This window comes from Aotus nancymaae, unplaced genomic scaffold (genome assembly GCF_030222135.1).
Source record: "Aotus nancymaae isolate 86718 unplaced genomic scaffold, 86718_ANA_hifiasm-v0.15.2.pri h1tg000021l, whole genome shotgun sequence".
Taxonomy (NCBI): domain Eukaryota; kingdom Metazoa; phylum Chordata; class Mammalia; order Primates; family Aotidae; genus Aotus; species Aotus nancymaae.
Window position 1 is genome coordinate 16,882,567 of NW_026988433.1, and position 27,717 is coordinate 16,910,283.

At 36.2% G+C, this 27,717-nt stretch overlaps 1 protein-coding gene across 2 annotated transcripts in view; it reads left to right on the top strand.

Moving 5' to 3' along the window:
- The window catches only part of MED13L (mediator complex subunit 13L), a 309,405-nt gene that overhangs the window by 12,811 nt on the left and 268,877 nt on the right, over positions 1 to 27,717 (top strand). For both annotated transcript variants that reach the window (XM_012469006.3, XM_012469007.3), the window contains exon 2: positions 26,578 to 26,815. In XM_012469006.3, coding sequence (XP_012324429.1) covers positions 26,578 to 26,815 — 238 coding nt within the window. The remainder of the gene's footprint in view (positions 1 to 26,577; positions 26,816 to 27,717) is intronic.

Here is a 27,717-nt window from a genome sequence, read left to right on the forward strand (position 1 = left end):
CTGATTTTGAACTAGACATATCAGAACTGACAAGTATCTGCTGAAATGAGAATTATTGTTCAAAGTAAGCCCCCTTCAAATGGATCAAATAATGTTGCCATTGTTTGTAATATTTTTTGGTCCTTTTCCTTTGGAATTGGTTTTAGAGAAAATCTTTTTTAAAGTTTGCCTCTTTGGTTAGAGTTAGTGTTTTCTCTCTTTGCAATTTATTATTTTAGTTCTGCTTTTTGCTCTAAACTGCTGTCTGAGAGTTAACACTTTAGTACCCTTCTGATGGGGAACTTGCTGATGATAAGTAAAAGCCCAGGGAAGAGCTCCATTTTGGGTATATTGGCATTCATATGTTGTGGATGTATGCCAGGAATTCTAGCCTTGCTTAAACCTGCCTTCTCAGGTTCTGAGTCTAGTGGTTCACTGTACTTTTTTTTTCATACAGCTTCAGTGGAGGTGGGTTTAGCAATCCACTGATTGGCAAGACAGGCTACTGGAACCAATTAAATGGTGGTGGCGTTTTTGCTTTCTGAGGATCAAGGGAAATTATCCTAGGTAGAGTAGAATTTGTGTCTATTCTATGTTGTGTCCTCTCTCTGTCTAGCAAGAGTCAGATATCAAATTGAGGCTCATTTTAGGGCCTTGGAATAAATAAAGAAGTGTATCCTGTTGATAATCTCTTAAAGTTTAAACTGAAGTTTGGTTGTTTGATATCCAGCTTTTTACCTTTGACCACTTGATGTTGCTTTATTCATTGGAGACTGCCTAGTAAGCTAGCTAGTAGCTAGCCCACACATGTTCTCTCAGCAATTTCTTCCACAGTTGGAGATTAGCACAATAGAATTTAGAATTATACTTTATGGTAGTCTGCCTGAATAGTTAGTTGGGGAGGAGGTGCGGAGGACCCTTTACCTGTAGTAGGGATGCCTCTACTAGTTGTTTAGATTACAAGTTGCAGTGGCAAGTATTATTTTCTGTTTTTCAATTTAGAAATATATTGAGATTTTTAGACATTTTCTCAGTCAGTTTTACTTTCTTTGGTCTTCAGATTACATAGATAGTTTAATTTTAATTCTTTTAGTTTTGTTTACATAGTAAAAGAAAATGGAAATCCTGTCAAAGTGTTGTGATGTAATCCTAGAGCTATAGATATTTTAGGAAAATTTAGCTACGTAATAGTTATTCTAAACAAATAAGGTACTTTAAAAATTTTCAGATTTATGTGACACCTGAGCCATTTAGCATTTAGAATTTATATCAGAGCATGAATCTTCATCTTAGCAACTAAAGAGCACAAATATTTGCCTCCTGAGATACAAGTTCTTAACTAACATTTAAGTTACTAAAAACAGAGTTTCAAAGTATGTCGCTTTACCTACAAAGTGTAATCATCTGCACAGATTGAATCAGGTTTCATGATCCCAAATAGACTACATTCATTAGTTGTCTATAAATTACTTGAGAGATATATGTATGAAAATGATATTTTGTTGCTATTTGGTGATAAGGTTGTGAAACTGAGCTTTGCAACCCAGACAGATGGTGCTATTCTTGAATCTGCAAGATCTTATAACATTTAATTAAACAGTGGAATGATTCTCATGAGAACCCATAGTTTGGTATATATAAACTAATAAACTGGCTTTAGTAAATTGCATACATTTGATTTGAAGTAGAAGAATTACCTATTCTTAGGAAACTTTTCTAATGAATGTTAAGATGAATAGCTTGTGTTAGTGGTTTATATGATAAACTCAAGGAATATTCCAGATGGAAAAACAAGTGGGACTCACTAAGGTAGGCGTTTATCTTCTAAAGTAACTTTGATTTTGTTGCCAAACTTTCTCATATGGTAGGTGTGATATGCTGTTAAGAACCCACAGAACTGACTTTAAGAATTTCCAGAAAGCTGCGAGAAATTTAGTTATGTATGTTAGCACCCAGTTTAGAAAATATCTATTGATATAGATTCCTTTTAATCTACCTTATATTTTGATTTTGGAATTGAAAATAGAAATATGTTAAATAGCCTGGTCTAATTTTAATACATTATATGGACATAACTCTAATTATTTTGTAGAAGTTTGAGTTTGGTGATAATATTGTATAATGGAGATGAATAAATTTTTTAGTTATATAAATAGTTATGTAAATAATACAATAATAGATCATATATATAACATTTGTAGACATCATTGTAAATATTCTCTTTTATTTAATTTGAGATGGAGTCTTGCTCTGTCCCCTAGGCTGGAGTCCAGTGGCATGATCTCCACTCACCACAACCTCTGCCTCCTGGGTTCAAGCGATTCTTCTGCCTCAGCCTCCAGAGTAGCTGGGATGACAGGCAGGTGCCACCACGCCTGGCTAATTTTTTTGTATTTTTAGTGGAGTTGGGGTTTCACCGTGTTTGCCAGGCTTCTCTCAAATTACTGACTACTGACCTCATGATCCACCTGTCTAGGCTTCTCAGAGTGCTAGGATTACAGGTGCGAGCCACCGCACCCGGCCTTAATACCTGTTTTTTAATAGATAGGAGATAATGTGATGATTGATGCTAGATTGAAGGATATAAAAGAGTTGGGAGTTAATTCTGTATGCACAGAGAAGTGCCTGAAGTGTTTTAAAGAGGATAATGGCATGATCCAGATTTATGTTTTAGAGAGAAAAACCCATTGGGCCCTGTGGAGTATGGATTGTCGTAGGGGAAAAACCAAAGGCAGGAAGAAAGCTCTTAGAAGAGTCTAGGTGTGAGAAATAATGCAGGGCCGGTAGGGATGGAGGGAAGGAAATGAATCGAAGTAGTACTTTGGAGGTAGAGTTGACAGGCCTTGGTGATCAATTATAAATATGCCATAGAACAGGAATCAAATGATAAACAGATGTTCTTGATTTTATGGCATTTGCATTCTTGGGTCTGCAAAACTGGGAAGAACAGTTGGCAGCATCTATGAGCTGAAGTTGTTAAGCAGGAGACTTATGCTTTGATCACAAGTGTGTATATAGGAAAGTATTCACTGAGCCTGGGTTTTTGCTGTTAAATTAAACTCTATAGAAGTCAAAGTTTTAAGCAGGTAGTAGTGAAAAGAAAGTGAAAACAAACATTAGCATTTATAATCTTCCTCTTTCCAGAAAGTTTTTCTTTTCTGTTTTTTTTTTTTTGAGACGGAGTCTCTCTCTGTTGCCCAGGCTGGAGTGCAGTGGCACAATCTCGGCTCACTGCAGCCTCAACCTCCTGGGTTCAAGCTATATTCCTGCCTCAGCCTCCTGAGTAGCTGGCACTACAGGCATCCACCACTATGCCCGGCTAATTTTTGTATTTTTGTAGAGACACGGGGTTTCCCTGTGTTTACCAGGCTGATCTTGAACTCCTGACCTCAAGTTATCCGCCCACCTTGGCCTCCAAGAGTGCTGGGATTACAGGTGTGAGCCACCACGCCTGGCCTCCAGAAAAAATTTGAGTCAGTAAGAGTAAGTTTTATAAGGGAAGGGAAGGGCAGAGAAAAAAGATGGGGAAGAAGAGAGAAGGCAAGTCTGGTAAGGTGGGTAGAATGGGACCTTTCGCAGGTTGTGGGTGGAGATGGTGGTGATTGGAGGTGTGAATCGGACTGTTTTGGCAGGGAAGATTCATGAAATTTTGGTTATCAGAAATAGGCATGGAAAAGTCCTAATAGGAAGAAAGAAAAGGTGGGCAGGGGAAGGGTAGCCTAACAGCAGTTGGCTCTATATCAGCCTTTGTTACCTACAGCCTCTATTTTTAATAGTGGTAAGCTCAGAAAGCATTTTTCCTCTGCACATCTGCTTTGGGATATTCTTTTTTATTTTTTTACATGAAGGTTTTGTTTATATTTCAAATCAGTGATATTTTTGGTAAGAGGGTGAAATAGACACTCCCCTGTTTTCCTTCATGCCTTAGTGGAAATGGCCAGATTTGGGGAACCAGTGGATAGAATAGAGGGGCCATTTGTAGAGACCACAAACCAGTATTTATTATTGGTACCTATTCCTTATTTTAATATGTTTTTTTTTTTTTTTGAAATTTCTGTTCCTATCATTTTAGTTTTTGTTTCCTTGGCACTTAGCTTTCTGAGTGTACAATTTTTTTGTTATTGAGAGTGTAATTTTTATGCCATGTTGTATTTTTGCCCCACATGTTGGAGAAGTTTTTCCTTCCTCGTTCCCTGCCTCTCTCTCCCTACTCCCTTTTCCTTTTTTTCAGCACATTCCTGACAGCCTGTGTTGAGGAGTGCAACCTCAACCATTGCACTTTCATGTGCATTATCAGTGCTCAGTTAAGCGCTAAAATGGACATACGCGCTTCAGAACCTTTTGATGTAATCTCCTTGGTGTGATGGGGACCCTTTCCAGTTGTTCTGAGTGCACTTATTGGCACGGCATGTAGTATACATTGTAGATTGGCTGTAAATTAATTCAGCTTTCCATGTGGGGAGGTTTTTCACTTGGCTACGCTGAAGGTAAAGAGTTGGCTTTCCTGCAGTTGTCATTTTTCTTTAATTTCTTTCCAAGTGAGGTAGTACTAATGAAATACAAAATATTTCCAAGAAATACAACTTCCAAGAAATGAAAACTGTAAAAAAATTTACCCATGTTCCAGCCGCTCCATTAGATCAGATTTACCCCAATTCTTCTTCTGTTCTTGTTAATGTGCACATTTTTGTACATAGATGTAATCACAGTGTAAATAGAATTCTTTACTCAGCTGTACTCACTGACATATTTCCCATGTGGTTACAATTTTCATAATTACAATTTTAGTGGAAAAGTAATTTCTTTTAAAAATTTTAATATAATTTTACATAATTAGTGTCAAATTCAAACAATATGGAATTGTCTAACATAAAAAGTGAAGGATCCCTCCCCTCACCTTCAGGAAGGTAACTTCCAGAGGTTTAATTTGTATCATTCCAGGTTTTTCTTTCTTGCTTTTGCATGTTTCAAAACTGTTTTATTAGATATTGAATAGATGAAAAGAGCATGTGTAAATCACACATAAGGTAGAATCATGAGATAGTGAACACCCATGTACCTATGTATACCCAGTTTAAGAAAAAGAACATTTCACCATTTATGGAGTCCTTCCTGTGCTCTTCCTCTCCCATTCTCTTTTCTCTTCCTTTAGAAGTAACTCTTACTTGAATTTCATGTGTATTATTATTTAATTTTTAAAGTTTCAATAACGTATTTCTTTATATGTATAGTTTTCTGTTTTTGGACTTTTAATAAATTAAATCATACATTCTTTTGCAACCTGCCTTTAATGTTATATCCCAACAATTCTACACTTGTAGTTCTCTTATATCACAGTTTATTAAAAATTACAGAGACCATACAGATGGTCTCTTTCTTTTCTGAGCCTTTTAAAAATTAACAATGTAGACCATATAATTTAGTACAAGTGCTAAGGTAGAAATCACTGGAGCATATAGAAATAATTCTCCACATTTTCCTGCAACATGCTTTTTCCATTTAACATTGTCTTAAAGTATTTTCATGTCAGTAAATTTAGATATAGTTTACTCATTTTTGTTGTATTTTTGAAGAGTTGTATCCTGTTTTATAAGATGGATGTACTATTGTTTGTTTAACCATCAACTATGAGAAATATTAAGATTCTTTCAATTGTTTTGCTGTATAGTACAGATAAGCATTAAAATTGGAAAGGTATAGCCATAAACAGTTTAAAAAGATGTTTCAGTTTACATTTCTATGGGCAGTATAATGCCCGTTATTCTGTTGCTGCCTGTAATGGAACTTACTCATTTTAACTTTTGCCTCAAACTCTCAGTATTTTAATTTTCAATTTTTGGATTTCTAGTGAGATTATGAGCATCTTTTCATATATATGGGTATCCAGATTTCTTCTGTGAGTTTATTTTTCAAGTGTTTAATCTCTAAAAAGCCTTTTGTTTTCTTTTACTTTTTTTTTGTTTTTTTCTGAGACAGAGTCTCACTTTGTCACCCAGGCTGGAGCGCAGTGGTGTGATCTTGCTTACTGCAACCTCTGCCTCCTGAGTTCAAGTGATTCTCCTACCTCAGCCTCCTGAGTAGCTGGGACTACATACACATGTCACCACGCCAGGCTGATTTTTGTACTTTTAGTAGAGATAGGGTTTCACCATGTTGGTCAGGCTGGTCTCTAACTCCTGACCTCAGGTGATCTGCTTGCATTGGCCTCCCAAAGTGCTGGGATTACAGGTGTGAGCTTAATTATGCCCGGCTGTTCTTTTTCTTTTTATAGTAAAACTTCCCACTGGGCACGATGGCTCACCCCTGTAATCCCAGCACTTTGGAAGGCCCAGGCGGGTGGATCACCTAAGGTCAGGAGTTCGAGATCAGCCTGGCCAACATGGTGAAACCCCATCTCTACTAAAGATACAACAGTTAGCTGGGGGTGGTGGCACACGCCTGTCATCCCAGCTACTTGGGAGGCTGAGGCAGGAGAATCACTCGAACCCAGGAGGCGGAGGTTGCGGTGACCTGAGATTGCATCGTTGCACTCCAGCCTGGGCAACAAGAGTGAGACTCCGTCTCAGAAAAATAAAAAAAATTCCAACCACTCACTAAAAGGAATCTGTGTTTCAAGTCAGACGTTTACATGTTCTTACCTCAGAGCTTTTGCTGTTTGGAAAGAGTGCTTACTGCAGGCCTGGCACTGCTTAACTACCAGCTACATGAATTTCCTCATGCTCACAAGGTCCTTTTGAGGTAGATTCTACTATTCTCATTTTTCAGATAAGAAAACAGAAGCAAGAAATTTAAGTAGCTTGTCCAAGGTCACACAGGAGCTGAATCTCTTGATTCAGAGCCTGAACTTTTAACCAGTAGTACATTTGTATTTTATGTTTTTCTTTCTTCTCCTGTCTAAATTCTTTTAGGACTTTAATGAAGTTCCTCCTAGCTATTCCGAACATTATTGGTCTCTTTCTTTTCTGAGCCTTTTAAAAATTAACAATGTAGACCATATAATTTAGTACAAGTGCTAAGGTAGAAATCACTGGAGCATGTAGATTTGCCTGAGATTAATGGAGTGATAATACAGTTTACATTTTTTTAAAGTTTCATCAGAGATTAATGGAGTAGTAATACAGCCTAAAGTTTCTTCCCAGAGATAGGGAAATAGATTTTTTTTTTCTCTTAGACTGTTCCAAATTGAGGAATCATTTGGAAAATGAAAAATTATAAAGATAAAGATGGTTTATTGTTTTGATTGATGACTGGGGCAAGGTTAAAAAACCTACACAACCATCTGATCTAAAAGTTAAAAATTATCACCTCGATAAAAGTCTTAGTTTTTTAAAAATAAAAGCCAGTTGTTAATAACAAATGATTTATTTTAATATCACAATCATATGCTTATTTAAAAATAGATAGCTTAAAAAGAAATCTCTTTTTCTATACAGGCAGCTTGGAGGCATGCATTTTACAACTGATTTGTTTATCAAGGGACCTGGGTTCTTTCTGTCTTGTTACTACACTGTTCTTAATTTTTGCCATTAGTAACATATAGTTAAAGATGGCTGTTCAGACTTTAGTCATCAAGGTTGCATTCTAGGTTAGAAGGAGGTGGAAATGTGGGAAGGACACACCGTCCTTTAAGGAAACCTCTGGGAAGTTCCCTACAACACTTTTGGCGATACTTTACTTCGAGGTCTTACTAGCTTCAGGGAGGCTGGGAAATGTAGTTCTTTAAGTGGGCATGTTGGGATCCATGTATCCACAGCAGTGTAAAATGTATGTTACTGCCGGGGAAGGAGCCATTCATGTTTGTGTAGACAATGCCTGCTACACAAAAGAAATTAATACACATTTCTGTTTATAGTCTGTTACCGCAGCTGGGAAACAAACCATCTTAATGCCACAAATGAACTTATTTCATAAGTTCAGTTCCCAGAAATTTCACAAGAATTCTCTTTTAGTTAAGCTTAATAAATATAAATCATTTAACCAGTGTCCTGATGTAGTTAGACATGAAAATAATTTATTTGAAAATACTGTGTATAATTTCTAAAAGATTTACACTTACCTAGAAGATGTACAAGAAGATACTTTGGTTTTATTAATTTGTTTCCTTTGAAAGATTGTTTGCATGGGTTCTTCCATTAATACATATATTTTTGATTATATTTATTGGGATATAATTTACATTCAATAAAATATACCTACTTTAAGTGTACAGTTTCAGAGTTTTGATAAATGTATACATCTGTGAAGCCACTGAAATCAAAGTAGAGACCATTTCTGTGATGCGAAAAGTTCATACATGTCCTTTTGCAGTCATGGTCTTCTCTTTGCCCCTCAACCTTCCTCCCCTCCGGTCAACTACTAATTTGCTGTTACTATAGAATCATTTTGCTCTTTCTAGACCTTTTCTTTTCTTAGAGACAAGGTCTTGCTCTTTCTCCAGGCTGGAGTGCAGTGGCTCAATCTTAGCTCACTGCAGCCTCTGCCTCCGGGGTTCAAGTGATTCTCCTGCCTCAGCCTCCTGAGTGGCTGGGACTACAGGTGTATGCCATCACACCCGGGTAATTTTTGCATTTTTAGTAGAGATGGGGTTTCACCATGTTGACCAGGATGGTCTCGATCTCTTGACCTGGTGATTTGCCCACCACAGCCTCCCAAAGTGCTGGGATTACAGGTGTGAGCCACCACGCCCAGTCCCTTTCTAGAATTTTTAATAAATGGAATCATGCAGTAAGTAGTTCTTATTTCTGGTTTCATATTATTGCTTAAGTAGGTTTTTTTTTTTTTTTTTTTGGCTAAATAGTAGTCTCTTTTTCAGATATGCCACAATTTGCTTATCCATACATTTGCTGTTGGCTGTGAAAATTAATGTACTGCTTTTTGTGTGGGGCATATTTTATTTCTGTAAATAACTAGGAGTTTCACTTTATAAAGAACTGCCAAACTTGCAAAAAATGTTTGTATCGTTTAATATCCCACCAGTTATGTAGGAGTTCTGATTGTTCTGCATTCTTGCACATGTAATACAATGAATTTTTTAAAATTTCAGCCATCCTAGTGGTGTGTAGTACAGATTCCGTATCATTTATCCAAAATGTTTGGAACCGGAAGTGTTTTGGATTTTGGATTTTTTTCAGATTTGGGTATATTTGCATTTTACCGGTCCAAAATTTGGAATGGTCTAATGAGCATTTCTTTTGAGTGTCATGTTGGCATGCAAAAAGTTTTGATTTTGGAAAATTTTGGATTTTCGAATTAGGGATGTGTAGTATGTAGTAACTGATTTCAGTTCGTAATTCTTTGATAATGAATGAAGTTTAACATTTCATGTGCATATTAAGTCATTAATATATCTTTTGGGAAATATCTCTTTACATCTTTTGCCCAATTTAAAAATTAGGTTGTTTTCTTATTAAATTGTAAGAATTCTTCGAATATCCTAGATACAAGTTTATTGGCAGATAGATGTATTACAAATATAGTCTCCTAATTTGTGGTGTGCCTTTTCATAGTCTCACCTGTATTCTTTGAAGAACAAAAGTTTTATATTTTGATTAAGTCCAGTATTACTTTTTAAAAAATAGTCTGTACTTTTCATGTCCTAAGACACCTTTGCCATCCCAAAGTAGGAAAGTTTTTCTCTTTTGATTTCTTACAGAAGTTTTACAGCATTAGTTAATTAGGTTTAGGCTTGCAATCCAGTAACTCATTTTGAGTTAATTTATATGGTGTGAGGTAAGGATTGAAGTTCTGGTTTTGTTTTGCATGTGTATAGCAAATTATTTAATCATCATTTGTTGAAGACTTTTCCTATTGAATGACCTTGGAATCTTTGTTAAAGATTAATTGAATGTATGTGCGTGCATTGTTTTTTTTTCTACTTTCTGTTCCTTTGATCTACATGTCTATTATGCTAGTACTACACTATGATGATTATTGAAATTTTATAATATGTCTTGAAATTAGTTAGGGTAAATTCTCTGACTTTGTTCTTTTAAAAAATTGTTTTGATTCTTCTGGGTGTTTTGCATTTAAATATAAGTTTTAGGATCAGCCTGTCAGTTAAATTTTTTTTTTTTTTCTGTAGGGATTGGTTTGCGATTGTATTGGATCTGTAGATCAAATTGGGGAAAATTGACATTTTAACAATTTTAAATCTTTCAGGTCATAAACATGGTCTAGCTCTTCATTTCTCTAGATATTTAATTTCTCTCAACATTGTTCTATAGTTCTTAGTATATGTATCTGGAACACATTTTTATCACATATATTCCTAAGTAGGTCATATTTTTCAATGCTGTTTTAATGGGTATTATTTTAGAGTATTGCCCTCAACCCCCTTTGGAGAGAGAGTCTCATTCTGTCACTCAGGCTGGAGTGCAGTGGTGCCATCTCAGCTGACTGCAACCTCTGCCTCTCCAGTTCAGGCAATTCCCCTGCCTCAGCCAGAAGAATCCGTAGCTGGGATTACAGGTGTGTGCCATCATCCTTGGTTAATTTCTTTGTAGTTTTAGTAGAGACAGGGTTTCACCATGTTGGCCAAGTTGGTCTTGAGACCCTGACCTCAAGTGATCTGTCCACCTTGGCTTCCCAAAGTCCTGGGATTACAGCTGTGAGCCACTGCACCTGGCCATTTGAGAGTAGTTTTTGACATGTTTACTGTAAATGCTTAATGTACATGCTTAATTAATTACATGTTTAATGTAAATTAATTTTTGGATATTGATTTTGGATAAGTTGCAGTATAGTGCAACTTGCCTAAGCTTTATTAGTTGTAGCTTTTTTGTAAATCCTTGGATTTTAAAAAATATACGTGAGTTATCTGCAAATATAGATGGATTTATACCTTTCTTTACAATTTGTATTTTACTACTTTTTCTTGCTTGATTGCATTGATCGGGACCTGCAGGGCAATATTGAATAGAAGTAGTAAGAGTGTACATCCTTGCTTTGTTCCTATTCTTAGGCAGAAAGTATTCACTCTTATCATTGTTGACATTAGCTTTGAATTTTCTGATATCCCTAAGGGGATATCAGATGCAAGTTGAGAAAGTTCTCCTTAATTCTTAGTTGTTAAAATACCATGAAAGTGGCTGGACTCACAACTGTAATCCCAGCAATTTGGGAGGTTTGGGCTGATCACTTGAAATCAGTTTGAGACCAGCCTGGCCAATGTGGTGACACCCCATCTCTACTAAAAGTACAAAAAAATTAGCCTGGTGTGGTGGCACACACCTGTAATCCCAGCTACTCAGGAGGCCGAAGTACGAGAATCTCTTGAACCTGGGAGGCAAAGGTTGCAGTGAGCGGATATTGTGCCACTGTACTCCAGCCTGGGTGACAGAGTGAGACTGTCTCGAAAAAACAAAAACCAAAACCCAAAACAACAACAACAAAAAAAAACATGAAGGTGGGTGTTGAATTTTGTTAAATGTTTTTTTCTGCATCTATTGAGATGATCATAGATTTTGTTCTTTTAATATGGTGAATTACATTGATGGGTTTCTAAATGTGCAATTAAGCTTGAATTCTATGACAAACCTTACTTTAGCTCATGGTGTATTATTATTATTATGTGTTGTTAGATTTGATTTGAGAATATTTTGTTAATGGTTTTTTCATCTGTGTTTATGAAGGATATTGGCATGTCCATTTCTTATCTCATTTGGTGTTGGTATCATGGATAATGTTGGTCTCATAAAATAGTTTGGGAAATAGTCCCTTTTTTGTTTTCTGAAAGTTTGTGCAGGACTAGTGATATTTTTTTCCTTACATGTTTAATAGAATTCACCAGGGAAGCTATATTGCCTTGGAGATTTTCTTGTGGATAGGTTTGAAACCATGAATTCCATGTCTTTAATAGATACAGAGTTGTTCAGATTTTCTGTTTCTTTGTTAATTTGGTAATTCTTACAGGGAATTTTCTTCATTTAACCTAAGTTTTATTTATTGGCACAAAAGTTATCTGTAATACTTCCCCTATCTTTTTTAGTGTTTTTAGAATGTGTGGTAATGCCTCCCCTTTTGTTCCTGATATTGGTAGTGTGTCTGTTCTTTCCCTCTTGATTAGTCTAATGAGAATTTGTTAATTTTACTAATCTTTTTAAAGAACCAGCTTTTTGTTTAGATTTTTTTTCTATATTGCCAAATTTGTTTTATATCTTATCTATTAATATTTCTTCTCTTTTCTTTATCGTTTCCTTCTATTTACTTTGGGTTTAATTTATTCTTCCTTTTATAGCTTCTGAGGGTAGAGGCTTAGACCACTGACTTTATGCCGTTCTATTATTATTATTTTTTGAGACAGAAGGTCACTCTGTCACCCAGGCCTGTGTGCAGTGGAGCAACCTTAGTGTCCCATGCTGAAGTGATCCTCTCACCTCAGCCACCTGAGTAGCCGGAACTACAGGCATGTGTCACCACACCTGGCTGAGGTTTTTGGATATGTTTTTAGTAGAGACAGAGTTTTGTCATGTTGCTCATGGTGGATTTTATGCCTTTCTAAGATAAATATTTAGAGCTACAGATATCTCCTTGAATACAATTTTATGGACTAGCATATGGTTTTTCTTGGTGAATGTTCATGTGCATTTGAAAAAAAAGTATTTTGCTGCTATTGGTAAAATGTTTTATAAATGTCAATTTGGTTATGTTGGCTGGTAGTGTTCATGTTTTCTATATCCTTATTAATTTTACGTCTACTTGTTCTGTTGCTGAGAGGAGGCCTACTGAAATCTCCAATTACAATTTTGGATTTCTGTTTTTCCTTTTCAGATTTTTTTCCTTTTTTTATTTTGAAACTCTATTATTAGGTACCTAGACATTTGATTTTTTTTTTATGTTTTCTTGAAGAATTCACATTTTTATCATTATAATTTTTTTTCATTATTCCTAGTAATAGTACTTCTCTTGGTATTAACTTTGATATTAATGTTGCCACTTCAGTTCTGTCATAATTTGCACGGTATCTTTTTTCTATCTTTTTATTTTTAACCCAAATATGTCTATATGTAAGGCACATTTTTTGTAGTTAACATGTAGTTGGGCCTTACTTTAAAAAAAAAAAAAAAGATCCATGACGAGAATCTCTGCCTTCTAATTATAATACTTAGATAATTTTTGTTTGTTTTTTATTTTTTTGTTTTTTTGAGACAGTCTCTGTTGCCAGTCTGGAGTACAGTGGCACAATCTTGGCTCACTGCAACCTCTGCCTCCTGGGTTCAAGCGATCTCCTGCCTCAGCCTCCTGAGTAGCTGGGACTACAGGCACATGCCACCACACCTGGCTAATTTTTTGTATTTTTAGTAGACACGGGATTTCACCATGTTGGCCAGGATGGTCTTGATCTCTTGACCTTGTGATCCGCCCACCTTGGCCTCCCAGAGTGCTGGGATTACAGGCATGAGCCACTGCACCTGGCCCAAGAATTTTTATTTAATGTAATTATTTTGATGTACTGGGTTTAAGTACACTATCTTGTTTTTGTTTTGTTTTTTTCTTCCCTGTTGATCCCCTCTGTTCTTAGTTCCTTTCATCCTCTGCCTTTTTTTTTTTTTTAAACCTACTTTGGATTATTTTAAGTATTTTTTATGGCTCCATTTATCATTTTATTCAATAATTGGCTTATTACATATACATCTTTGTTTTACTTTTTAGAGATTGATCAAGGGTTTATAATGTGCATCTTTAACTTACCACAGCTCAAATAATATTAAATTTCTTTATTTATAATGTAAAAACCTCCCATTTTCTCCTTCTGGCCTTTGTGCTATTGTTGTTGTATTTTTTTTTTTTCTATATCTGACCTGTAGTCTACAAAGCAGTTTTATTTTTTGCTATAAACAGTTAATAAGCCTTTAAATAAATGGAAAGATGAGAAAACAAATATTTTATATTTATTTATATATTACCTATTCCTGGTACTAGTTCTTCTTTTGTGTAGATTAGGTTTCCATCTTGTGTCATTTTCCTTGCACCTGAAGAATTAAAAAAAAAAATTATTCTGGTTACATTTATTTTAGTGCAGGTCTGTTGGCTTCTGTTCATCTAAAAATTACTGTGTTTTACCTTAATTTTTGAAGGATATTTGTCTTTGATCTAAAATTCTAGATTTGGGTATTATTTTGTTATTTTAGCATATTTTTCCATTATTTTTGGCCTGCATATTTCAGATGAGAAGTCTGTAGTTAATATCTTGTTTTTTTCTTGTGTAATGTATCTTTTTTTCTCTGCCCACTTTTAAGATTTTCCTTTTTAGCACTGGCTTTTACAAATTTTATTTTGATGTATTTCGGTGAGAGGTTTTTTTTTTTTTTTTTTTGAGATGGAGTTTTGTTCTGTCACCCATGCTGTAGTGCAGTGGTGCAGTCTCAGTTCACTGCAACCCCTAACTCCTGGATTCAAGTGATTCTTCTGCCTTAGCCTCCTGAGTAGCTGGGACTACAGGCACATGCCACCACTGAATTCTTTAGATCATAGATTTATTGATTTCATGAAATTTGGACACAGTGTGGTCCTTATTCGGAAATTATTTTTGTCCCCTTTCTCTCCCACATTCTGAGACACTAATGGCATGTATATTATATTGCTTGATATTATGCTGACTGCAGAAGTCACTTTGGCTTATTATCTTTTGTTTTATAAATTATTTGTTTTTCAGCTCAGATAGTTAATATTGTATGTTTTAAAGCCCTTACCCCCCCTTTTTTCTGGGCAGTGCTTAATCTGCTGTTAAACCCACAGTGAATTTTTCTTTTTATATTTTGCATATTGGAACTCTAGAAATTTTACTTAGTTAAAAAAATCCACTGTTTCTGTCCTTATGTTTGTGTTTTTCTTTAAATTCTTTACCATATTTATAATAGCTGTTTTAATTGGCCTGTCAGTTTCACCATTACTTTCATTTCTGGGTCTGTTTCTGTTCAGTGACTTTTCTTCTAGTCATGAGTCCCATTTTTCTACTTCTTGAATGTCTGGTATTTTTTATTGGTTGCTGGACATTGTGAATGTTGTTGAAAAGTCTGGATTTTATTTCCTTCCCTTAAAGAGTTGAATTTTGTATTGGCTGGTAGTTAAATTACTGGCACTTAATAAGATCAGCCTATTATTATTAGTGTTACTTTTTTTCTGAGGCTTGATTATTAGCATGGGTTAGAGTAGACTTTATGCTAGCACTGGTTTCCTCCTTAAGAGGTATGGTCATTTTATGGTCTCTATTCAGTGCCCAAGGTGTTTAACAATGTTTTTTTCCTCTGGCTGTTCAGAACTTGACTGCCTCCCGGCTTTAGGTGAACTCTTGGAATGATAGCTCCAAGTAGTTCTCTGCGTGACCTTTTTGAATTTTACTGTTTAAATGTGCAGCTTAGTACTTAGGAACAGTTTCAGAAGAACCACTGTCAGATCTTTGGAGCTTTTTTCTGCATAATCTTCTTTCTGTTCATATGCCTCCACAAATTCCAGCTGCCTTGACTTTTGTAGGGTGCATCTCATTTGTATACCTTCTCACAGGGATTCTAGTTCTGTATTGCCTGTTGTCTAGTGTCTGAAAACAGTAATTTTGTATATTCTGTCCAGTTTTCTGGTTGTTTGTAGTGGGAGGACAATTTGGTGCTTCTTATTTATATTTAAAATGTCACATTCGTCTGTGTATGTTATCCTAGCTCAGGAATCAGCAGATTTTTTCTTATACGACCAGCGTAATTATTTTAGGCTCTGGGCCATGTAGTCCCACTTGCAACTCTGGTTGTAGCATGAAGGCAGCCACAGACGATATGCAAATAAATGGGATACTTGAATACTGATAAAACTTCATTCACCAAAAACAAGTGGTTAGCCCCCAGGCCACAGTTTGCTAGCTGAGTTACTTGACTGAAATACAAATGATACTGGAATTATGAAAGCTTATTGTTGGATGGAATCCTTGAGACTCTTATTTCAGGTGTGAAAGGAACCCTAAAAATCACATTGTTCAGTTAGCCCTTTGGTATTTGAAGCTACTCTGTAGTGTCCTCATCTAGTACTGACCAGCTTCTCCTTGACTCCCCATATCTATGATTATGTCTCAGTCAGGGATTTATTTCTTGAGGGAGCTCTCACTGTTGCTTTAATCATCAGTTTTTCCATTTGGTTCTGTTGCTACCACTTGAGACTATGCTGAGCAAATGTAATTAATCTACATATAAGTCTTCCATATAATAGAAGACTTACTTAAGAATCATTTTAACTACATATTAAGTTCATTCAACTGTGTTATTTTTATCATATAGCTTTATTCTATTCTTGTGTGTTAATTTGCTTGAAAGGACTGAATGTGAGGCTACATAGCCTCTAGCCATATGATATGTTTAGATTTAATCACCAACCAAGTCTTTCATCTGTTTGTTTGTTGCATTTTACCTAGATTTTTCAAAGTATAGAGCTACGAGCTGAAAGCAGTACTGAATAGTGACTGATAATTTATATCTGTTGAATAGGATCAAAATTTTCTTCTTTTTTGTTTGTTTTTTTTGAGACAGAGTCTCGCACTGTCACCCAGGCTGTAGTGCAGTGGTGCAGTCTCCGCCTCCTGGGTTCAAGCAGTTCCCCTGCTTCAGCCTCTGAGTAGCTGGGACTACAGGTGTGCACTACCACACCCAGCTGTTTTTTTTTTTTGTAGTTTTGGTAGAGACGGGGTTTCATCATGTTGGCCAGGATGGTCTTGATCTCCTGACCTCGTGAGGTTGAAGATTTTCTACCTTTATTAATATAGCTTAAGATGGCAGTTACTTTTTAAATAGCTACTTCACATTGTTTAATTGTAGAAAACTTACTGTCAAATAAAACCTCTAAGCCTTTGCACTCATACTTCTGCTATAAACCAACGTTTTTTTACTTTTATACTTTTTAGTTAATATTGGTAAACTGAGCAGTGAAAAGAAAATTACACTTGAGGAAAACAGTTATGAATCAGCACATATACATGTGTGTGTGTGTGTATATATATATGTTAGAAAGCATCTTTTATATATGACCTCATTGTATGGAGGAATACCACATTGTATTTCTTGCAACATGGAAATAACTAATCAGATGGGAGGCCCAGTGTCTTGTCAACAGCCCCTCTGCACAGGGAATCCCTGGCCAGCAGCATAGCTGTGGCTAAGAAGAATTTGAGCAGAGCCAGATGGGATGGAGCATATAGCTGGAAAGATGTCTCTGTCCAGCTGGGTTTTAATAGTCTAAAATGGAGAAAAGAAAGAGTCAACAAAAACACATTATTTTAACACATGGTAAATAACCTTTTGGCTTTTGCAGCACAATTTATGGGATATTAAATTGTTCTTCAGTTTAGGAATTTGTCTAGATTAAGTCTGTAAAGTGGTATGAGTGAGTGAATTGTCAATATTAGTAGTAGCTTTACATTCTATTACCCCGTTTTGAAATTTCCTTTTTTAAAAAGCAGAGTTATACTCTTACACAATTCAATTAAAGAATCAGTTCTGTCTGGGCGCAGTGACTCATGCCTGTAATCCCAGAACTTTGGGAGGCCGAGGCAGGTGGATCACGAGGGCGGGAGTTCAAGATCAGCCTAAGATGGTGAAACCCTGTCTCTACTAAAAATACAAAAAAATTAGCCAGGTGTGGTGGCAGGCGACTGTAATCCCAGCTACTTGGGAGGCTGAGGCAGAGAATTGCTTGAACCCTGGGAGGCGAATGTTGCAGTGAGCCAAGATCACACCACTGCATTCCAACTTAGGCAACAGAGCAAGACTCCGTCTCAAAAAAAAAACAAAAAAAAAACAGTTCTATAAGATTTATAAGAACAGTATTCTGCTCCTGCTCCTATTTTACCTTCTTTAGAGGCATTCACCCTCTTTTGTTGATTATCTTCGTTCTTACTTAAATGTTTCTAAGTACTAAGCTCATAGTTACTTTTAGATTTTTCAATTCTAGATCTTCCACAGTTGAGGAGGAGGATTTAACTCATTCTTTCTGCCTCCTACAAAGCAAATGCCCCTTTTCTATACCTCTATTTTACCAAAAAAAAATTATGTAGTAATTTTGGTTAGGTCAATATTCAGTGTGTTAACATTTTCATTCGATTATGTTAACATATGGCTGACTAGCTAATAAACTGATTACTTTTCCTTTTCTGTGTAAACTTGAAGATGGTAATTATCTTTCACAAATTTTTTTCCTGCTAACTCCTTTCCTCCCTCCCTCCCTCCCTCCCCCCCTCCCCTCCCTCCCTCCCTTCCCTCCCTTCCCTCCTTCCTCCCATACCCTGCCCCTACCTCTTAATTCCTTAGCTCAGATGATCCTTCTGCTTGAGCCTTCTGAATAGCTGGGACTACATATGTGTGGCACAACGCTTCAGCTTGTCTGTCAGTCTGTATGTAGAGACAGGGTCTTGCTGTGTTGCCCAGGCTGGTCTCAAACTCCTAGGTCAAGTCATCCTTTTGCCTTGGCCTCCTGAAGTGCTGGTATTACATTAGCCACCCAGCCTGCTTACTTTTCCGTAATTTAACTCATCCCAAAGTTTTTGCCTGTTTTCTGAAACTCCTTTAAGACTCTCAGATGTATCAGGTGTTTTATTAGTTTCACCTTCCTGAAGAAGTCTTTACTGACCTGTCATAATCTGGATTGGTTGCCCTTTGCACTGGGGTATAGTTGGCAACCTGGAGTCATATTCACTGTGATTTTAGGGATTTATTTTACTTCCTCTCGTGTAAGGTCTCTTTCCTGTATCTTGTGACTTCTTTCTTGGTTTGTTCCCTCCTTTTGCTAAGTACACACCCAGCAGCTTCCTGAGAAAGGGTGCTTTTTTTTTTTGGATGTCTAAAAATGCATTTCTACTACTCATATATTTGATAGTTTAGGCTGGCATAGCCATTTAATATTTAGTTTGGAAATAATTCTTTAACATTTTGGAGTTATTGCACCTTTGCCTTCTTGCTTGTGGTATTGCTGTTGAGCAGTTAGATATCTTGATTTTGGATATGTGGCCTCTTTGTACTGTATGGAAACTTGGAGGATCTTCTCTTAGTCTGCAGTGTGCTGAAAGTTTGCAGTGATATGCCTTCTGGGGTCTCTCTTAATCCATTGTTTTGAGCACTCAGACAGCTCTTTCAGTGTAGATTCACATTCTGTTTTTCTGGGAAATTGTTATGAATTGTTTTATTGGTCATTTCCTTTTTATTTTCTGTATTTTCTCTTTCTGAAAGCTCTTGTATTTGGGTTTCAGCTTCCCGGGTTGCTCCTCTAGTTTAATCTCCCTATTTTTCATTTTTGTTTATTTGTTTCATTTTCTGGGACATTTCTTAAACTTTATCTTCTAAACATTTTACTGAGTTTTATCATCTCTGGTGTCATTATTTAAATATTTCCAAGAGCTTTTTAAAAATTCTCTCCTGAAATAGCATCCTGTTGTTTTTAAATGGTTGTGGCATTTTATTTTCTTGAGAATATTAGTTATTGGTGTTTTTAAAGTTTTCTTTGCCCAATATTGTTTTTCCTTCTAGTTGTTTTTCCATTTGTTTTTGTTTCTGTAATTCCTCAGTGGTTTCCCTCAATTATTTAGCAATTCTCGGTTGTATGTTCATGTTTAGGAATGGTGGACTAAGAATCTGCTTGGAATTTCTGAGCATGTGAGTGACATTTACTTAACTGTGCACTTCACTGATCTAGGGGGGCTGTTTAGCTGGGGAACCTCTGATCTCAGTATCTTGAGGTCTTTTCTGTGGAGCTAAGATTTCCCAGAGAAGACTTTTTCTGAGGGATGAAGGACTGGCTGCAGTTTTCTGAGTGCTTACAATGGTAGGGAGGGAGTGGTCCTTGGTCTTCCTTCTGTATATTTCACCTAATGCTGTTTTCTCTCTGGTTCAGTTTGCCTGTGTTCCCTAGTCCGGGTATCCTCTATCTTCTGTTTCCAGAGCGTACGTTTCTATTTATTTGCTGGGGTGAAGAAGGGGCAGTAGTTCAGCTCTGTGCAGTAGGGAGGGTTGGGTATCTGAGTGCCTTTTTATTTTAATTTTATTTTGAGACAGGGTCTCTCTCTGTTGTCCAGGCTGGAGTATAGTGGTGTGATCACAGCTCACTGCAGCCTCAGCCTTTTAGGCTCAAGAGTAGCTGGGACTTTAGCCTCCCTAGTAGCTGGGACTACAGGCAAGCAGTGCCATGCCTAGCTAATTTTTTATAGAGTCGAGATCCCACTATATTGCCTAGGCTGGTCTAGAACTTCTAGTCTCAAGTGATTCTCCTGCCTTTGGCCTCCCAAAGTGCTGGAATTACAGGCGTGAGCTACTGGACCCAGCTGAATGCCTTTTAAGCAGGCTTTCAACTAGTTTTCCTCATTTACTCTCCTCACTGCCTTTCAACCCTACTTCGAAAAGGACCTGTATTTAATTCCTGAGGCTGAGGGGATTCTGTGCGAATTGGGTTATATCTCTGCTTTCTTCATGTCTAGGATTCATTTTTCTCAGGTATTGTAAATCTTCTCTGAGCCTCTGCTTCTCAGCCTTCAAAATTTTGATGTTATATCCTCTCCTGTTCTACCTGCCATTGCAATTATATAATTTAAGTGAAATGAAACAAAGAAACAAATGTTTTTCTTGATGTCTTAGAGGAGTTTAGGAGAGAGCAAAAGCAGATGTATATGTTTATTTTGCTGTCTTTACCTGGAGTTGATTAGTGATGTTTTAACAGAAGTTTTCTATTATATGTGACTTTTTTCCTTCCTCTGACTTGAGAGGTGACTTAATTAATATGTTTACTGTATTCCCCTGCTCTACTGGTGTAGTAACCCTATATAGGAGGAAGTGAGGTGAGGCCGACTCGGAATTTCCTAGTGCATGCTTTTCAGCCTCAAATGATCACAGCTGCCTTTTCTACATACCATTCCAGAATCCTGCCCAGGGTTGATAGGTTAAACTAATTGGTTTGTAGTTTGAGGAATCTTTCAATAGTTTCCTCAAATGTTGACTGTCTTCTGGCAGCTTTTCTGTTCTTGGTGGCTAATAAGGGTTGTATCTCATTTACAAGTTGCCTTTACGAGTGGGATGTAATTAACCTGGGCCAGGAGGCTTGAACTCATTTACAATATCTAGGTCAATCTTATCACTTTACAGGTCCTGAATCTGAGGCACTTTGAGGTAGAGTAGATTTCCTAACATCACATAGGTAAACGGTTGAAAAAGCAGGCCTTAGAACGTAGATCTTGTAATTTCCAGCCAGTGTTCTTTTCATGATACTACACCATGGGTTCATTCTAATCAACATCTCTTGATTTTACTCTGTTCCAAGACCAATGAATGTAGTTTTAACTCTGAGGAGCCATATTACAAGTATATGCTATTGGTCACAAGGGATCTAGTTGTGATGGATTACTGCAAATAAATATCTAATTTCTTACATATTGTATGTGAAGAATAGAACGCTAGAAATCAATATAAATTTTCTTTGAATCACATTCATGTCAGTTAGGAAGTGCATTTATCCCTATTTTGTTGTAATTTATTTAATTAGAAGTGTTCTGAACTGACTGCCACTTAACTTATTTATGCCTAGTGTGTTCCATTATTGGAACGCTAAACTTGTGGGAGTTATGTATATTCTGCTGCTCAAGGTCATCGCCGGGGTCTGATTTTTCACAAAAAAATTGGCAACCTTTGGCATAAATGGATTAAGTTTAATTTTCTGAGAATCTTGACTACCTCTATACCATATGCCAGCCATTGCTGAGCAGATTTCCTTTCAGCCTCTCTTGCTATCAGAATAGTGATTTTATTGGTTTGTTGTATGTGTATTATCTAGTTTATGTAGATACCATCTTATAGTGATAATGTGTAAAAGAAGGCATATAATTATCTGAGTGTAATAAAAGTCTTTACATGGAATGATATGTGGGCACTCTTATATTAGTTTTCTTAATACGTCAGGAAGACGGAAGAAAGATTCATGAACTTTCTTAAATTAGAAAGTATGGCCATGAGCTCTAGTCATTGCTAAATTGGGTTGATGACAGTTCCTTTGTACTATTTTATAATCCTCTAGGGCTAATTTTTACCAATTGCCTATGAAGCAGCATGGCAGAATGAAAAGAATTTATACTTTAAATTCAGTTACAGCTTAAATCTAGTTATATTTGGGATCTGCCATTTGCTATCTATGTGACTTGGGAGAATTAATTCAACCTTTCTGAGTCCTGATTTCTTTAGCTGTCTGTTGTGAAGATTATAAATTATATATGAAGTCACTAGTATGGTGCTTGGTATTAGAAATAATACATGAAAACTCTGGTATGGTGCCTGGTATTAAGTAGATGCTTGGTAAATAATGATGTTGGTGGTTCTTATACAAAATGTGCATATGGATTTTCTTCCTTGTGTATTTTAATTTCATCTTTTTGGTTCTATATTTTAGAAACCATGTAGTTTAAAACTTAGATGTAATTAAGGTTGTCTTTTTGACAGTGAGAAATAGTTGTTTTGGGGATAATATTGAATCTAGAATTATTTTAAAGGTTTGCTTCAAAATTTTGAAATCATTAGGTAAAGAATTTTGTGTCTTGGAGATAAACATTAGTTAGAAAATGAGACAGTATGGCTGGGCGAGGTAGCTCACGCCTGTAATCCCAGCACTTTAGGAGGCCAAGGCAAATGGATCACCTGAGGCCAGGAGTTTGAGCCAGGTTGGCCAACATGGTGAAACCCCATCTCTACTAAAAATATAAAAATTAGCCAGGCGTGATGGTGGGCACCTGTAATCCCAGCTACTTGGTAGGCTGAGGCAGGAGAATGATTTGAACCCGGGAGGCGGAGGTAGTGAGCCGAGATTTCACCGCTACGCTCCAACCTGGTCAACACAGCAAGACTCCATCTCAAAAAAAAAGGAAAGAGGACAGTAAAACTTGAAGTTCACTTGATTTTTTAATTATAAATATAATTGTTTATGAAGACATTTTACTTTTTGTATTTTTATTTTTTGAAATGGAGTCTTGTTCTGTTGCTCAGACTGGAGTGCAGTGGTGCATTCTGGCTCACTGCAGCCTCCACCTCCTGTGTTCAAGCAGTTCTCCTGCCTCAGCCTCCCAAGTAGCTGGGACTACAGGCTCCTGCCACCATGGCTGGCTTATTTTTGTATTTTTAGTAGAGATGGGGTTTCACCATATTGGTCAGGCTGGTCTCGAACTTCTGATCTTGTGATCTGCCTGCCTCGGCCTCCCAAAGTGCCGGGATTACAGGCATGAGCCACCCGGCCAAGACATTTTACTCTTAATTGAATAAACATCCATGATGGGATTTTTGTCTTGGACAAACTATGTCAACATCATTGTCTTTTCTCTTAACAAACATTAATTCAGAATTTAAAGCTAAATCTTGAACATCCATTTTATACTTAGTTATCTCTGTTAGGCTTGATTAGTGTTTCATTCTTATATTTTCTGATGAAGACCAGTGTAATGATATTTAATTTTAGCTTTAAAGTAAAGGAACTAAATTGTTTTAAAATGGGCATTTTTAGCCCATGAGAGCATAGATGTACTGATAGGAAATTAGTGGAAGTCCTAGGATTAGGAAACCATTCTCCTGAATCTAAGCCAAATATTTTGTCTGCTCTACTGCCAGACATTACAGGTAAAAGTGTTGTAGTGAGTAAATTACTGTGCATAAATTTTTGTGGAGACTGACTCATCGGATGTTTAAGGTTCTGATATCTCATAATTTTCTAACCCTTTAAATAAGGTTAATGTCATTATTAGTGATTCATATTTATTGGTGGGTTTTTATTCCCCCCTTTCTCTTCCCTCCTCCACAAGGTCCTTAGGCACTGAACACTCTCTTTAGCTTAGGTGATAAAAGAAGTTAGTCTTCTGTTTATCTTTTTGGATTTCAGCTATTTTTATTTTTGTTTCCTTCTTTGATGTTTATTTAAAGATTGATGTTAGGATTTCTGATTAAAACATACACATTGCTTTTATTTGAAGAAACAAAGGAGCTTGGCCGGGTGCTGTGGCTCACGCCTGTAATCCCAGCACTTTGGGAGGCCAGTGTGGGTGGCTCACTTGAGGTCAGGGGTTCGAGACCAGCCTGACCAATATGGAAACCCTGTTTCTACTAAAAATATAAAAATTAGCTGAGTATGGTGGTGCCTGCCTATAGTCCCAGCTACTCGGGAGGCTCTGGCATGAGAATCTCTTGAACCCGGGAGGCGGAGGTTGCAGTGAGTGAAGATTATGCAGCTGCACTCCAGCCTGGGCAACAGGGTGAGACTCTGTCTCAAAAAAAAGGAACTTATAAGATAGAAAGGTGGACAAAGGATATGAACAGACAAAGTGAAAGAAAGTACTAATATAATGAAAATATCATTTATGGTTTTTACCATGTCACAGACAACTGTCTTAAGTGCTTCATATATATACTAACTCATTTAACTAGTGAGTTAGTACAGAGCTGGGATTCAAACCCAGGAAGGGTGGCCCCAGAGGAGCTACCTCTGATCAAAGATGTGATACTGCATACTGATTTCCTCCTAGCAGAGCAAGGACTATCTATTAATACAAGTACTTACCCTTTTATTGAATTGGTAGATATTTTAAAAGGCATGCAATTTGGGAGGTAGCTATTTTTATTGGGAAGACTGTTAATTGAACAGTAATATGGTAGCACTCGTCTTGATATATTCATATTCTTTGGTAATTCAGTATCAAGCAATCTCTTTAAAGGAAATAATCAGGAAAATAATAGTGTTCAAGGATGTTAACCAATTATAGTAATTACAATAGTGGAAATAAAACGTAAGATTTGTCCAGTTGTTATGGGATGGCTAAATTATATTTTTTCTAATGAATAGAATATTATGCAAACATTAAAAGTGGTTTTTGAAGAATAATTAGTAATATATAAAAATATAATAAGTGGAAAAAGTAAGATAAATCATACAATATGTATGGTTCCAACTTTAAAAAGTATATGTACAGAAAAAGAGGAAGGACATATACAGTAAGGTGCTAATAATTATTATAATGTGATTATGGTGTATTATTTTTAAACTTGTTACACTGGCCATGTAGTGCTTTTGTATTTAGGAGAAACAAGTAACATAGAGGGAAACCTTAAATGATGCCAGTGCCAGCTTTTTACTAAACATATTCATTAAAACTTTAGGTGTGCATATCTCAGTGTAAAAGATAAGTTACTGGATTTTAGATATTTTTAGTTTGTATTTTCTTTCTAATTTTTTTTTAAGCAAAACTTTTTATTTTGAGACAGAGTCTCTCGCTCTGTTGCTTTAGTTGGAGTGCAGTGCTGTGATCTTGGCTTAATGCAACCTCCATCTCCCTCGTTCAAGTGATTCTCCTGCCTCAGCCTCCTGAGTAGCTGGGACTACAGGCACACACCACCACGGCTGTCTAAATTTTTGTAGTTTTAGTAGAGACGGAGTTTCATTGTGTTCGTCAGGCTGGTCTCGTGATTTGCACGCCTCTGCCTTTCAAAGTCCTGGGATTACAGGCATGAGCCACTGCACCCGGCCTGAAGCAAAACCTTTTTAATTTGAGTTAAATGGAAGGTGATTTTCTTTTTCTTAAATGTGGTCATTTAGTGATTGATTGTTTTAGCACTTTTAATATGCTTCAGTTATGTTAGTAGAAGATATGGCTGTTTTCCACTGAGTGGTACTTGTTTTCTTTGAAAACAACTTGTTGACAAAAATAATTGACCTTGTCGGGAGGAGATGAATGAGTATAGGGATTCAAGCAAGGGCCACCTGGGCTGTTTGGTACAGAATTAAATTATGAATCTGTTTCACTTAAGTAGTTTATAACTACTTGAGTAAGAAATTCAGCTTTTGTTTGTGTTGAAACCTCTTTGAAGTTTAGCTCTTTAAACTTAAGATTTAAGAAATCTTGAAATATACACGTATGTAATGGAACAAAGATACAGTATCTGTTCTCTTCTGGTTGAAAGTTCTCTTGTTTTACAGTGTGTGTAAAAAATGAAAGACCACACTACATTAGGGAATTGTTGTTAGAAGCAAAGCTTTTCTGTGTATTATGTGTTAAAAAACATGAATAAATTGCTGATAACTTTGCATCAGTTTTGTTAATTGCTTCTACCTAAATAGACTTTTGGCATTCATGATGAAGCACTCATACTTCATGCTAACTGCTTCCCTGATTAAAAAAGGATTTAAACTAGCTTGTGGATGGAAAGAAATTGAAGAAATTATTTGAAAGAAATTATTTTAGTTATACAAACATTTTAAAAATCTTACTTGATTTCTAAATATAATGTATGAGTTGAATATTCAATGATAACAGAAAATAGTTTTCTGTATAGGGACTTTATGATAAATGTTTAGACAATTCAACAGGAAATAATGATTATGAGCTTGTTTTATTTTAGTATTTAATGTATGGAGTTATTTAGAAATCTTGATAGAAAATAACTTTTCTCCCACCTTAAAATTTGAGAAGGTTTTACATATATTCTTCATTGGGAGGAATCTCATGATACGAAGTTTAGTTAAATATTTATTTTAGCACAGTTGATTTTCTGTACGGAAGACTGTTTTTAGTGGTCTGTAAATAAAAAGAGAAAACGATTACAATTTTTTGTCTTTTTCCAGGCTGAACTCACGGGAATCAAATGGCGTAGGTACAATTTTGGAGGGCATGGGGACTGTGGACCCATAATTTCAGCCCCAGCCCAAGATGATCCAATTCTGTTAAGTTTCATCCGGTGTCTGCAAGCTAACCTGCTTTGTGTATGGCGTCGTGATGTCAAACCAGATTGCAAAGAGTTATGGATATTCTGGTGGGGAGACGAACCCAACCTAGTGGGTGTAATACATCATGAACTGCAGGGTAAGGTTTCTGTTTTTTTTCTTAAAAATTATTTGCATCATATTTTTTTGAACATTGGTAAATCTCAATCAGATTATTAAGACTTGTCTAAAAGAAAGATCTTAAGTGTTTCATGTATGTCTCTATCAAAAGGAACATTCTCACCCCTCCCCTCTTCCTCCCATCCCTGTTTTTTCTAACTCTCTTGTCCTTTTCCAGTTATGCTGAGAATCAGATCCTGTGAACCACTACTATTCAATGAGAGTATTATGTCTCCTGGGTGTGGTGGGGTGGAAGATCCACTGTTTTTAAATGATAGTGAATTGTGAGTAACTAACAAGATAGTGAATTGAACAGTATTGTTTTTTCCTTCGACTGTGGTTGTTATGGTTCATTGCCAGCTGAACTCTTGGGTGGAAAATTGGAGAGTGATATAGAAATTTAGTTTTGAGCCGAATTGGACAAAATTGTGAGATTACATTGAATAGTATTTTGAGGAAAGGTTAATATATAGGATCTCATCTGAATTTGGTGTAGCAAATTTTCTCTTGATTTTATTTTTGCTTTTTATGTAATTTGGTGATTCCAAGAAACATTGGCTCCAGTGTTGCCTGATTTTTAGCTTCATATTGCATCCGATATCTGGAAACTGAATTAATATAAAAGTTTCATTTTTCTAAACTGCTTTTTAATATTTACAGTTTTATAAACAGGAAATTTTATCAGTTGTCTTTGAATTTCTGGTAAAAAATTTTACCTCTCTACCTAAGTGTTTCTATTTAGTGTGCCAAGGAATTTTTTAAAGCAAGACTAATTCTAATTTTTAGTTAGGTTATAACTCTTTTTTACTTAGTCTCCTAGAGCCAACTTTATTTTGTTAATCTGTGGCTGAAAAATTTCAAATCGTGTTTGAAATGTTTTGT